The sequence below is a fragment of the Carya illinoinensis genome, chromosome 8 (assembly GCF_018687715.1).
Source record: "Carya illinoinensis cultivar Pawnee chromosome 8, C.illinoinensisPawnee_v1, whole genome shotgun sequence".
Taxonomy (NCBI): Eukaryota; Viridiplantae; Streptophyta; class Magnoliopsida; order Fagales; family Juglandaceae; genus Carya; species Carya illinoinensis.
The window spans coordinates 4790924-4804188 of NC_056759.1; the positions used below are offsets into that span (position 1 = coordinate 4790924).

The 13265-nt window shown below is 33.7% G+C and overlaps 2 protein-coding genes across 2 annotated transcripts; one reads left to right on the forward strand and one right to left on the reverse strand.

Annotated features, from left to right (window-relative positions):
- Positions 1–1001: 1001 nt before the first annotated feature.
- On the reverse strand, positions 1002–1628 carry LOC122317982 (multifunctional methyltransferase subunit TRM112 homolog A). The gene has a single exon (XM_043135087.1). It carries the CDS (start codon positions 1553–1555, stop codon positions 1187–1189), a length of 369 nt encoding a protein of 122 aa, XP_042991021.1. The 5' UTR covers positions 1556–1628; the 3' UTR covers positions 1002–1186.
- An 8035-nt stretch (positions 1629–9663) lies between these two features.
- LOC122318257 (transcription factor MYB93-like) lies at positions 9664–11485 on the forward strand. Its single transcript, XM_043135468.1, has 3 exons — positions 9664–9990; positions 10118–10247; positions 10358–11485. The coding sequence occupies exons 1-3, from the start codon at positions 9858–9860 to the stop codon at positions 11163–11165; spliced, it is 1071 nt and encodes a 356-aa protein (XP_042991402.1). The 5' UTR covers positions 9664–9857; the 3' UTR covers positions 11166–11485.
- Positions 11486–13265: the final 1780 nt, after the last annotated feature.

Consider the following 13265-nt stretch of genomic DNA (forward strand, 5'->3'; position numbering starts at 1 on the left):
CTTCCTTGTCTTTACATCAATTTGCCTTTACAAGGTTCTACCCGAGCGTTTTCCAATGTTGCTCACCCCTCTGCATTGGTTGGTCTCTCAAACCTCTTTAACCGTCGTTGATTTAACTGAAGTTCATAATTTTTACTTGCTTATTTGTGAGTATCTTAAACAACACTCTCAATGTAGCTCAGAAAGGAGACAGGAAGAGGTTAAATGGCTCTCCAAAGACCCCAATTTGGATGAGGAAGGCATCAGACCCTACAGGTAAGTTGCTCCTAACTGATCTCTAGTCCTTGTTTACAAGGCACCACGGTGAATGTGACAAATTTGCTGGCAAAAACGTCTTTTACCTTAGAGATTAGCCGAGAACCAAAGCCTTATATGGGGCAGTAAAAGTTCTCGGATACCTCGTCATCCAAAAAACCAAAAAATTAGCTCAGAAAATGTTTGTGTTGTTCATTGTTGAGGATAATGACTTCTGAAATTTAGAGATCCCAATTCTATGGTTTTATTAGGATGTGGAAATCCCTGCTGCTCTTCAGGATTTTCGACAGATGTAGCATTCCAATTTCTAATGGTGGCAATGGGAACGGCAGAGGACTAAACTCCAACCATTTAATTATAACTGAAATGCGTGCTTACAAGATGTATGCTTTGGCTTTTGCGTGCATTGCATCTTATATGTTCCTGCGCAGTTCCCAACTGGCCTGGCATTCGCCAATGACAAGAAAAGCACAAAGCAGGCGAGCTGAGATATCCCTTCACTGCCTAGCCCTGCAATTGAGAGCTTCTTCACATGTATGGCTGAAGCTGGATATATGCGTCTATCGAAGAATTTGAAGAGAGCTAATGTGGTGATATTTAGTTTATCATCAGCCTAAAAATTTCAACAGATGTCAAAGATTCAAGATTAATCCAAGTCCTCGCACATAAGTTTGAAGCAAATTAGGTTGAGCCATTAACTGACATATGATTTGAGCTGAAACCGTCGCCACAAAATAAAATTAAAATTGAAAAAAGAGACCCTTATCATTTTCCTATTGATAACTGATAAAGCCGAAAAAAAAAAAACCCTAATTCATATTCATCACCACTTCAGACGACAGAGACTTCCTTTCCGAAAACAACACACTTTCTTCTAGGCACCCCCACACTATTAGCCAAAAATCACTGTATCTATAGTAGATTTAAGATTTCAGACCTCGTCCTCGTGAAGGAGCATGTTGGGAATACCCTTGTTGACAGGAAAGCGGCGACCGGTCTCGGGACAGATGAGAGCGCCTTCCTCGAGGTGGAGCTCCAGGAGGGCGTGGTGGAACTTGTCCAAGAAGTCGTCGGAGCCAAGAAATGAAGAGTCCGCATCCTCGGGGAGCTCGGCGTAGCCCAAGGTCCTGGCCGCTTCGGCGAAGGCCTTCCATTCGATCTTGGGGAAAATGTTCCGAAGGAAGTCGGCGTTTAACTCCACTTTCTTTTCCACCACCTTCTCCACCTCGATGCGGAGAGGGAAGCCGTTGGCGACGCCCTTGATGTTCGACGACAGCATGTTGTGAGTTAGCAACCTCATCTCTCTCTCTCTCTGCCGCTCTCTCTTTTCTAACTCTGTAATGGACTGGGAGGGTTCCTTTCGCTTCTCTGCGAAGGGTCTAGGCTTTTCCGATGGACGAAAATGCCTTTTTTTTTCTTACACTTGGCAGGGGTAAAATGGGTAAATGAACAATATTATTTCAATGTGTAGGTCTGTAGGAAGGCCCGATATACCCTACCATAAATGATTGATTTCATTTCATATTATTATTACCATTTTTATATATTTTTATATAAAATATAATAAAATAATTTAATTTTTTATTAAAATAATTTAAATTTTTTATCTTAAAATAATAATAATATTAAAAATATTAAAAAATAATATTTTATTCAAATTTTAATTTTTATATCAACTCATCAAATCTCATTTCATTATACAAACCACAAACCACACCTAAAGCAATCCAATACCAAATGAATAATCTTATTTAAAGACATTTACATAATATATTATGCATAATTTAATTTGAAAAACAGATTTTAAAATTTAAATTTTATAAATTAAATTATACTATGTGAATAATGTGTAGTGTAAATGCCTATTCAATTTCTTGAAAATTTTGAATCATATATAATAGTTAAAATAAATCGTATTTGCACTTACATCTTTTAAAAAAAGAGTGTTTCCACTCTTACCAATTTTATCATATCAAAGTTATTATTAGTGCAATTGCATTTTCTTTTTCTTTCGAATATATTTTAAACATTTTTAAAAAATACATAACTTTTATAACAGTCACTTTCATAATTTTTAAGAAAAATATCAAAATACATGAACAATAATTTTGAAGGGTAAAAGAATGGAGCCAACTAACATTATTATTTAAAAAAATAAATAAATATGAGATTTATATAAATAATTAATTAAATTTTTAATATTAAATTTTATATTTTTTTAAATATAGGTGACATTTACCCAATCTATATATATAGCATTAATTTAAAAAAATAATAATACTTGGCTTATACTTGGATCATATAGATAAGTTTGCCCATGTACGCTGGAAAGTTCTGTGGCATGGCAGGGGTGGGCGGAAAGGTGCAGACACAGTATTGCAAGTTTGCTTAGATCAAGTTGTTTAGCCCAAAATTGAACCTCCTTTATTCCGGCCTTCTAGTACTAGTTCTGTTCACATTTTTGGACCACTCAATTGGGCCTTAGACCTGCTACATAAAGCAGGCTCATTAGGTCTTATCATCCTACAAAATAAGGTCGCTATAACTGATCATGGACTGGATCGATGAACAATATGTTTGATTTTTCAAAAGTTGTATTAAAAATAACAATAAATTATAAAATTAATTAAAAATGAAAATTAATTAGATGAAAGTTGGTGTGGAATTTTATGATTTTGAAGTCTTAAAGTGATCAATTGAGGACCGAATAATGTATATGTCAAAGAGATTAGGCAGGCTCTGATCAATTGTCCTAATTCCCATCAAGGTTCGGTAAAGTGATTGTAGAAAACAAGAAAAGCCCCCCCCCCCCCCCCTCAAAAAAAATAATAATAAAAAAAAAATGAACTAATACGCCAATAGATAATGTATTGTTCATTATCTTAGCAGAGTTCCTTCCTTCACTGATCAATCAGCAAGGGATCTTGGCTTCAACTTGTTTGAATTTGTTGATTGACTTGGAGACAATAGAATTGGAAAAGAAAATAACTAATAACTAATTATAAGTTAACTTTAATTGTGAGCTAATTACTATTAATTTGGTGCATTTTGGACGACAGTGTGGTCTAGAATCTCGATCGACCAACACGGCAACATGCAAGCCAACACGGAAAGGATCCAGCTGCTGCTGTATTAATATATGTTGTTTTAGTAGCATGCAGGTTATAGCATGGCGCCCCAAGATCAGGCGTGTGTGATATTTATAATGTTAGAATTATAATTATATATGTGGGATTTGCAGGAATGGGAATATTGGATAGCACTGCTACTTGATCATGGAAGTTTTGTTTTACTTGCATGATCATTTATGTATTGGATATATGAGTAATGTACAAGTTCTAAATTATATACAAATTCCGTGCAAGTCTTTAATTTGTAAAAAAATGAGTCTTAATTACTAAAATAATATTTTTTACATTTCTTTAAGGTAGAGTTTATTTTTTTACAAAGTTTTTCTATTTAGAACTCTTATAGAGAGAGAGAGAGAGAGAGAGAGAGAGAGAGAGAGAGAGAGAGAGAGAGAGAGAGAGAGAGAGAGAGAGAGAGGAGGCTTCGGCAATTAACAAAAGTCAATATATATATAACGAATTTGTTGAAAGGAAACGCCAGTGATCAGGGAATGAGGGAAAGATAATAATGCTTCAAATTGACTAAATGAACACGGGAACCAGACTCAAAATTCATGATATCTCTCTCCATAAGTCGGCACGCATTAATGGATAGTATTCAGCCTGAATGTTGACTGCTGTAGCTGAGCAACATTAATATGAATCTCTACAGAACATATATAATTTTTTATTATTATTGAAATCTCTCGTAATATCCTAAATTTTCGAATTCATTGTTTTATCGCAATATATATATATACACAATATAGTATAATATAATCGCTAATTTTCTCTGCAGCCCGATGGCCTGTGACATGATATCACTGCTGAATGCAGACCAAGGGCGGCTAAGAATTACCTGCAGCTAGCTACCTGGGATTACATTTACAATAATTAATATATATATATATAGGATTACATTTACAATAATTAATATATATATATATAATAGGAAACAGTATATACATTTGGTATTCCATTATTTTTCTCTCAAGTGATGCAACAATATTAATAATATAATGCATTGTCTTCTTGGGTTGATCTAAACTCTCATGACTTTCGAAGGGAGAGAGCTTCGATCATAAAATGCATGCAATTTCTATTCGTAACTCAAGATCAGCATGCAATTATTAGTGAGTTCTCTAAACATTAAAAGCAAAAAATTAAAAAACGTGGTGTATTATCACAATGATCAAGAGTAGCTATATTCTCTAAATCTTAAAAAAAAATAAAAATACATGTATATCATGAAATTTAGAACTTTTCAGCAGACGAGTTAGGTCCATGCGCGCAGTTCGCTCCTAGTAGTGATGATCATGATCTTAGGTCCAGGCGCTGGAATTGTTTGAATGGAGTACGTAAGACCCTGTACGTACCGAGCTATCGTGGTATAACTAAAAGTCAATTATGTTATCTTGTGCGGTTTCTTTAAACTTGCAAAGTCCTGGTTAGGCTACCCATGATGAAGCACTTACACAAGTTACTCTGATCGATCGCAAAGGACCCGATTCCCTATCAAATATTAATATTAATCCACACACTCATGCATATACATACACACACACAGTACTATACACATACATGCATGCATGCATATATATCCTTACCATCTCAGACCCATATATGTCCAATGCGCGCTCTTCAATCTACAATATCTATATCTATGACGTTCTATCTCATTAGGCATTTCTGAGTTACTTTGTGAGACATGCAAATCAAGAACTATGTACAACGAGGTTCTAACTTACGTTCCTGATCACCTAAAAGTCAACAGTCAAAATAATAATATGATAATGATAATAATTAAAAACTCAAGTTTGAATTCAACTGTCAAAAACTTTACTTCGAACTATATATATACATGCATGCATGCATGCATGCATGCATGGTATTTTGTGTGAAAAAATATCTGTACTATATGTATGCATGGAGATCACAAAACAGACATAAAACGTGGCGCGGTTAGGCGAACGATCGAGTAGATGGCCATAAAGTCTGGGTTTTAGATGTATTGGTTGGAAACCTATTGAAGCAAGCAAATCAGTTGTTTAGCTGACGCCACATGAAACAATGATTATTTTAGAATAATTACAAACACTACACGAATTTGTCTGACATCAGAGATCAGACTCCTTTATTGAAATGCATGATACAAGTCCATCCGACAAGGAACGTTCTTGGCTGAAGGGCAAAACTCTGATCTCCGCGAGTGTATTTGTGAATTGTGCGTGATTGAGTATGGCTCTGTGATCGACAGATCAGAAAGAAAGAAAGAGAAAAACGCTTATAAAAATGGCCAGCTTCCTGGCTCGGTTCTCAGCTTTCTGTTTACAATTGACACTCATGAAACCAGACTAGCTAGGTTTATTAATATTAAATCAGAAATTAGGTTTGAAACTTGCCTGTTGAAGCAAAATCTTCAGCTTTTCATTTTTTTTTGGGGGGGCGGCTGGGTGTGTGTGTGTATATCTTTATATATATAAAGTGGCTATCTAACGGAATTTTATTGGTTTAACGGTTTTTGTTGTTTTACCGTTAAAATTAACGCCGTTAGTTACATGAATAAATTAAAGTGACTCTCTCTTCTTAAAAGTTCTTAATTTTTTAATCTCTCTCCCCAATCACTTATGAATAAATTCATAATTATTAAAATTCATGCAGCATGCATAATCCTGTAACCTATGCATTGATGATCATTTATTTATGAGGTATATTAGATATCTATATATATATATATATTCTATTATATATATCTATATAAATTATATAAATATATATTCTATATTCTATTATATATATATATGATCTTTTATATAAATTATAATTTATATATCAATTTATTTATGTGATTTAAAATTTTTATTCATTCCTTATATAAACAAAGAGAAATGTAAAATAATTAAGTTTAAATATATTTACCAACTACATTTATGAATACAATTATCCTAATAAAATATTATTTATTTATCAATTTAAATTCATTATGAAACATTAAAATCAAATAATAATATCTTATAAAAACCTTAGTATTTTATTTCTTTATAAAAATTATGTTACTTTTTAAAAATAATCGCTTTATTAAATCAAGAAAACGTGCTATGCACGTTCCTTTACTGTTAACAGTTTATCTCCTGTGCTGCACATGTTTGTTTCAAGATTTTTTTTTTTTTTTTTTTTTTTTTTTTTTTTTTATAAATTCTAAATGCTTTAAAACTGATTTAAGTCTATCTTACTATTTGATGTTAGAATTTATATATTTTTTTTCTAAAAATAGTACATTATTATTCAAAATTTTTTTCTTAATAAAAATAATATTTCTATACACTGGACGAACGTCCCTTGGACGTTGCCCAACTACTAGTATATATATATGTGTGTATATATATATGCTGAAGATTTGATAATAAGCCATATATTAATTAGTTGCCCCAAAATGATCCGGGTTCATCTCAATTCTTAGAACCTTGATCGGTTGCAATACTTGGTAATTACGCAATCTGACCTGCTTTAATTAATACACTGCCTTTCGCTATACATGGGATATTAATTAACCTTTATATAATTATATTACGTATTACGTACTTAATTAATTAGTCTTAAAGGAATTACATACCACGACTGCATGGAGAAATTTTGTATAAGAACAAGGAGAATGAGGACAAGACACCAAAGAATTCCATTGAAGTATTCTCAAGCGTGTATGTACAGATCAATGCAGTCATATATATATATATATATATATATATTAAGGACGTTACAAATTATGGTGTCGCTTAGGGCGTCGATCTGCTACACCAACTTCCGCTAGCTAACTGCTCTACCCTCTGGAAGGTCTCTGGGTCAAATGAATCACATCCTCCAGCCTCTTATGTCGTCTCTTTCTAAAGAAAAATAAGAAATATTCTTAAATATGTAACTGCTAGCTATAGCAGCATTCCTTTTCTTTTCTTTCTATGTTCATTTCTTCATGTTTGTTTTATATCGACCTCATGCTTTGATCTAATTTATAAAGTAGCGAACATGCATGAGCTTATCGTGTACTGCTTAAGCATGATTTTCAGCACCATGTTAGCAATAGGAGGTGCCAGCAGGCAGCTTCTGGTTGCAGGCCGGCCTCGACGAACATGACCAATGTATAAGTGCTAGTTTGGGTACTCTTCAAATTATAATAATTAGGGTCCAAACGTGGTCGACGTTTCAACCTTGGTTAGAAGTATATATAGCTGAAATTTTACTACATACAAGTAAAGTCGCGTACTAATCTGCATATCAATATTAATTCCTTCATATTTAAAATTTAAATTATTACTGTTTTCAATAAAATCAAATTTTTAACCAATCACGTTAGATTAATTCACATTATATATTAATATGCAGTTGTACTTGTAACTAAATTTTTTTATATAGTCATACGTATGTCGTGCCTCATGCTGATATGGCTAGGGAAATGATTTTGTTATTACCAAGAAATCCCATAAAACTTTTATATACCGTAAATGATCATTTGAAACTAGGTACAAACTTGAGCAATGCTTAATTTGTCACATCATTTTGTAGGAATACTTCCTACTAGCTACTTTGTAATTAAGAATTATACCAAGTATCCAATAATGTCAAACGCTGATCAGACTTTCTTGAAAAAATGGATCTAAATTTCAACCTTTTTTTTTGTTTTTTGTTTTTTTGTTTTTCTTAGGCACGACTCATTAAGGACTTATCAATTATTTATCCATTATTATAGTTTTCATCGTGACTTTCTTCCGTGCAGTTGGTTAGTTATTCGTAATGAAAATTAAAATTAATCACATAAAGATTACTGTGTGGAACGCGGTTCACATCCAGTACTGTACATCAGATCATATGAAGGAGATTGACGAAGATCATCAGTTGGCCGGCCCTGTAATACTACTGCCTAGCTAGCTCATGATGGAGTAGAAAATGATCATAAGACGCAATCTTTTATATAATTATTGTTTTAAGTAAATGAAATTTTTTGTAATTAATAATCATCCATTTAAAATGGAGTTGTAAGAAAAATTATGCTTCTGCCCAACGTACGTGTATATAGATAGCAGCTTAATTATCTATATATATAAGCTTAATTATATGCATGCAACTGCCAGCTGTGTCATGAATAGAAAGCTCATGTGCTGGATTTCCAAACATAATAAACCAGAACACAGAGATTCCCTAGGGCGATATGCTCCAAAATGAATGACGCAAGTCCTTTGAACTTTGAGGCCATGCAAACAGTGACGATCAGAGGCTCCTTCTTGCGTGCATGGAATGAGTTCCTCCTCTGTCAAGTTGGCACGACGTCGCACGCGCCTATGTTGTACGTGCTGCGCAATCTGATATTTCGAAATTAATTAGGTTCTAGCCTTGCCATTGCCTGCTTAATTAAGGATATTACTTTAGTACTACTGCAGGAAGTAAATACGAAACAATATTAAGTTTTAGGCTTTAGCCGATAAGGACTGCAAGTTGTCTTCTCCTTGTATTTATTTTATAATTTGTACATATATTTCCAGGTTCTCCAGGACTACTGATATCAAAATTAATGTTTTCATGGCACAAAGCGTACTACGTTATGTTCATTATGACTTGATCATGTTGTTTAATTACCATATGATCATCTTCTTGGGGCCAGTGCCAAAGTTATGTTGGACACTTCCTACACGTGTATTTAATTTATGCTTATAAACTTAATAATTAAGTTGACATATCTAACTAAAAAAAACGGAAATTTTCTAGCACATGCCTATAAGTTTGAAGATAGGCACATGATCACCAAATGCATGCCTATATATCTACAAATAACCAGATTCATATGTATTTTAGGAGAGATATATAGTTTTTGAAAACAAGAATTAGACCTACAAGTGCTACTAATTTTTGTTTGGCCGCAAATGGATCGTTCCTCTTTTTTATATTCCATTAAATACGGAGAAGAAAATAAAAGATTGATATTCTTTAAAAAAAGAGTAAATAAGAAGTTATTCTAATTTTATTAATAACTCTCACTAATTATGTAAGAGGAATATATTGTACAAGAAAAAACTTGGGATTACAATATTATTGATATATATATATATAGGCACACAAATTGATTAAGAAAAATTAGCTTTCTCAATTTGATTAAATTAAACTAATTTCTGGGTTTTGTCTCCAATCACTGAGCGCGTACATGGTACATCCGACCGCTAGGTACCTGCTCAATTTGCTCATATATATCGGCAAGATATGAAACACGAACGTGAAAGGAATCTATATTTGTCATTTCCGGGAAGATCGATGGCCGATCCCGGATCCAGTGTCCCAATCTTGATCCACCAAACGAAAATGAGAGATATTATTTATTTAACTAAGATAATGATCAACGACCAGAATTCCTTTTAAATAGCAAGCTATAGTTTCTGTGGCCCAAGTGAGGGAAACAGCTACCAAAATAAACGCAATAAAGGTCAAGATATATCGGCCGGGAACAGTACTACAATGGGAAGGTCTCCTTGCTGTGATGAGAATGGCCTCAAGAAAGGACCCTGGACTCCTGAAGAAGACGAAAAGCTTGCCCAGTACATCCATAAGCATGGCCATGGAAGTTGGAGAGCCCTTCCCAAGCTTGCAGGTTAGTTGCTTTTTTTTTTTTTTTTTTTTTTTTTTTTTAAATTATATTAACGTACAAATTAAACCAACATCGATATATATCTCTCTCATGGCCGGATTTTCTTAATTTCCTAATATTCTCTTGGCAGGTCTTAACAGATGCGGCAAGAGCTGCAGGTTAAGATGGACAAATTACCTGAGGCCAGATATCAAGAGAGGGAAATTTTCTCAGGATGAGGAGCAGACAATTCTCCATCTCCATTCCGTCCTCGGAAACAAGTAATTCTTTCCAACCATAATTTGCGCCTTCTATTCTCAAGTACTCATGTTCCTGTTATGTACGTTCATCAAAACTAAGTTTTATATATCTGCATTAAATTGTCTGCAAGATGGTCGGCTATTGCGACGCACCTACCAGGCCGGACCGACAATGAAATCAAGAATTTCTGGAACACACATCTGAAGAAGAAGTTGATTCAGATGGGTTTTGATCCAATGACCCACCAGCCAATTAGAACTGACCTGTTTTCTAGCCTTCCTCATCTTTTAGCTCTTGCTAACTTCAGAGACCTGATCATGGACCATCACCCTATAGATGAACATGCTATGAGATTACAAGCAGAAGCTGTCCAATTGGCCAAGCTTCAATACTTCCAGCATCTTCTCCAATCCGCGGCTTCGATAACAGTGCCCAACTCATCTTATGGCCAAAATGGCATAACAGACATGGAGGCTGCAGTCAATCTGTTGAATTCAATTCCTTCTATCAAAGAAAACCCACTTCTAAATCCATCACAAGTAGTACTGGAGATAAACCCAGCTGCCTCATTTTCTCGGCCTGGAAATTCTACCTCTCAACCACTCCACCACCCAAGCTTATTAGCTCACCTGTCAGACCCACAAATCCCTTTCAGTCTTCAAACATCTTTCAATGGTACTGAGATATTGGGCCGAGGTTCTGAATTTACGTTGGTCAGCCAAGGATCAGATAACCCACCGGATGATCATGATCCCTCCTCTTGGGTTAATCAGCTTCCCTTTACCACTTCTTCTGTGGAACTTCCAGCTTTGGTCGATCATGACTCTTCAATAAGCAATCCTGGAGATGCCACCAGTAGTACCCCTAGCTATGGAGGAGTTTCTTCATATTGGTCTGAACTATTTTTTGACGATCCTATCATGCATGAAATTGCCTAGTTTATTTATTACTTCAGTTTTTAGGAGGTTTGGATTTGCATCACCTTAATTTGCATGTTTGCTAGCTGCTACGTATTAATATTGTTTATTCCCACTATAGACTTAATTTAATGTGTATATAGGCACACCAACCTGCTAGTACGTACGTGAGTATGTGATCCATGCATGCATGTATACGTACAGCATATATTTACATACCATCCTTACAGATTTTGTATAGTTATATATATATATATATATATGATTGTATTACATGATCACTTTGAATTGTTTGCTTCATCGATCCTTATATATCTAACATTACTGATCTGTCATCCTCATCCGATCCTCCACAGAGTATATATGTTAATTTCGGCCTGCTCTTTAGCCTTTAATTTCTTTCCTTTATTTCTTATCCTTTTTCTTTATATATGTTGCTATTCATGCAATTTGTTTATAATTTGCGAATTGTTATAATTTCTGTCTATTTCATTAGACTATATATGGGAATTAAGGATTTAATTTTGATAATATTTTCCAGATAATAATTTAAAGAAAAGGTACTGGTCAAAGTACGTTAGTCAACGTGGGTGCTTTAGGAACTGAAATTTAATTCTAACAAGGGAGTACTACTTGGAGTAAAGATCACGTGGAATTGACGAGAGGGTACTATATATAAATATATATATATATAAATATTCAGGATGGCTATTTAACAGCAAATTAGATCTATATAATTTTACTATTTCGTTTATTATTTTCCAATATTGTAATAATTATGCATGGTAATTAATTCTAATCATCATCATCATGAACCTGCTCCATGTTTCCGCCTTCATTCAGCGAGTCAAGAAAGGGATGCTAGCATGGCTTTCCGGCCATGATGGAGCCGAATAATTTATAAATGATGCATGTTAATTGAACTCTAAGTTACAAGGCCAACATATATATATCAAATGTTTAATTAAAAAAATATGGAAATTCGAGCTGAGAATATATTATATATGCTTCTTATAATATCATGAATGCTAATTACCTAGTCATGAAAGAATATCGAATATCCCACAAATTTAAGCTAATTAACGGTGAGGTGTAAATTAATTTAATATATACTTGAGTACCATGCGCACCTTAATTAGCTTTTAATGTACGTACATGAATTCCAACCACGAATTCCTCTGATGACCTTCAAATTTATTCAAAAGATCTATAACTAATTCCTAAAAGAGAAAGTTGTTAACGAAAATATCGCTTAATTGGGTAATTTCTTGAGCAATACCCCATGCGCAAACGCCACGCATGCATTATCATCTTCATCTCACAATAATAGATCAAGAAACTCAAACTTGGCAACTAGCACTCATGCACTTTGACTTGTGACCATGTTGATCAGCTCCACTCCCACATGCTAGTCTAAACCTGTAATGTACCTTACTTTTGACCTTTTAAACTTTTGTCGGCCGGGCTTTGTACTCATGCATGTGCTGGGGGGATCGATCGATGGATGTTTATTAATTCTCGATACGCTTGCATGCTATATATGAACAGTTCAGACGTTCAATAATGCGGGCCAGTCTAGCTTTGCCCTTCCAATCAAGTCTTTCACAACACGAGAGCTAGACTCCATACATATGAAATTAATTTAAATATTGGATATGACAGTACTATTTATTGGAATAATTTAACGCAATTATATAGAGTTATGGTACATACCATCATTTTTGTATACTTCTTGTATATTTTACTAATATAATTGATTAAAATAGTTTTTTAATATTAAAAAAAATAACTCAACCAATCATATTAGTGTATTGTGTAAAAAATATATAAAAATAACTGTACATAAAATTTTTGTTATATTTAAGTATAGAGTAGAAACAATAATATTTGTAACAGAAATGCTAAAGCTCCCGAATTTAGGAACTTTTCTTTTTACCGAATTCTTTTTTTGTCTTTTTATCTTTTTTTACTTAGTGATTAAGTAAATTTTTTTAAGTGTTGTTGTGAATTTTTTTAAAAAAAATTACTTCAGAATATAAAAAAATTAATGAACAAAAAAATCAAAATTAAAAAAAAAATTAACTGCATTTGTTGAGTTGTCGGTACATTTTTTCAATACCT

What these genes read in the sequence shown, in the direction of transcription:
- LOC122317982 (XM_043135087.1), bottom strand. Translation starts at nt 1,555, where the DNA reads ATGAGGTTGCTAACTCACAACATGCTGTCGTCGAACATCAAGGGCGTC.
- LOC122318257 (XM_043135468.1), top strand. Translation starts at nt 9,858, where the DNA reads ATGGGAAGGTCTCCTTGCTGTGATGAGAATGGCCTCAAGAAAGGACCC. An exon ending in AGCCCTTCCCAAGCTTGCAG is followed by an intron (nt 9,991 to 10,117) that starts GTTAGTTGCTTT and finishes TTCTCTTGGCAG; the next exon opens with GTCTTAACAGATGCGGCAAG. An exon ending in CATTCCGTCCTCGGAAACAA is followed by an intron (nt 10,248 to 10,357) that starts GTAATTCTTTCC and finishes ATTGTCTGCAAG; the next exon opens with ATGGTCGGCTATTGCGACGC.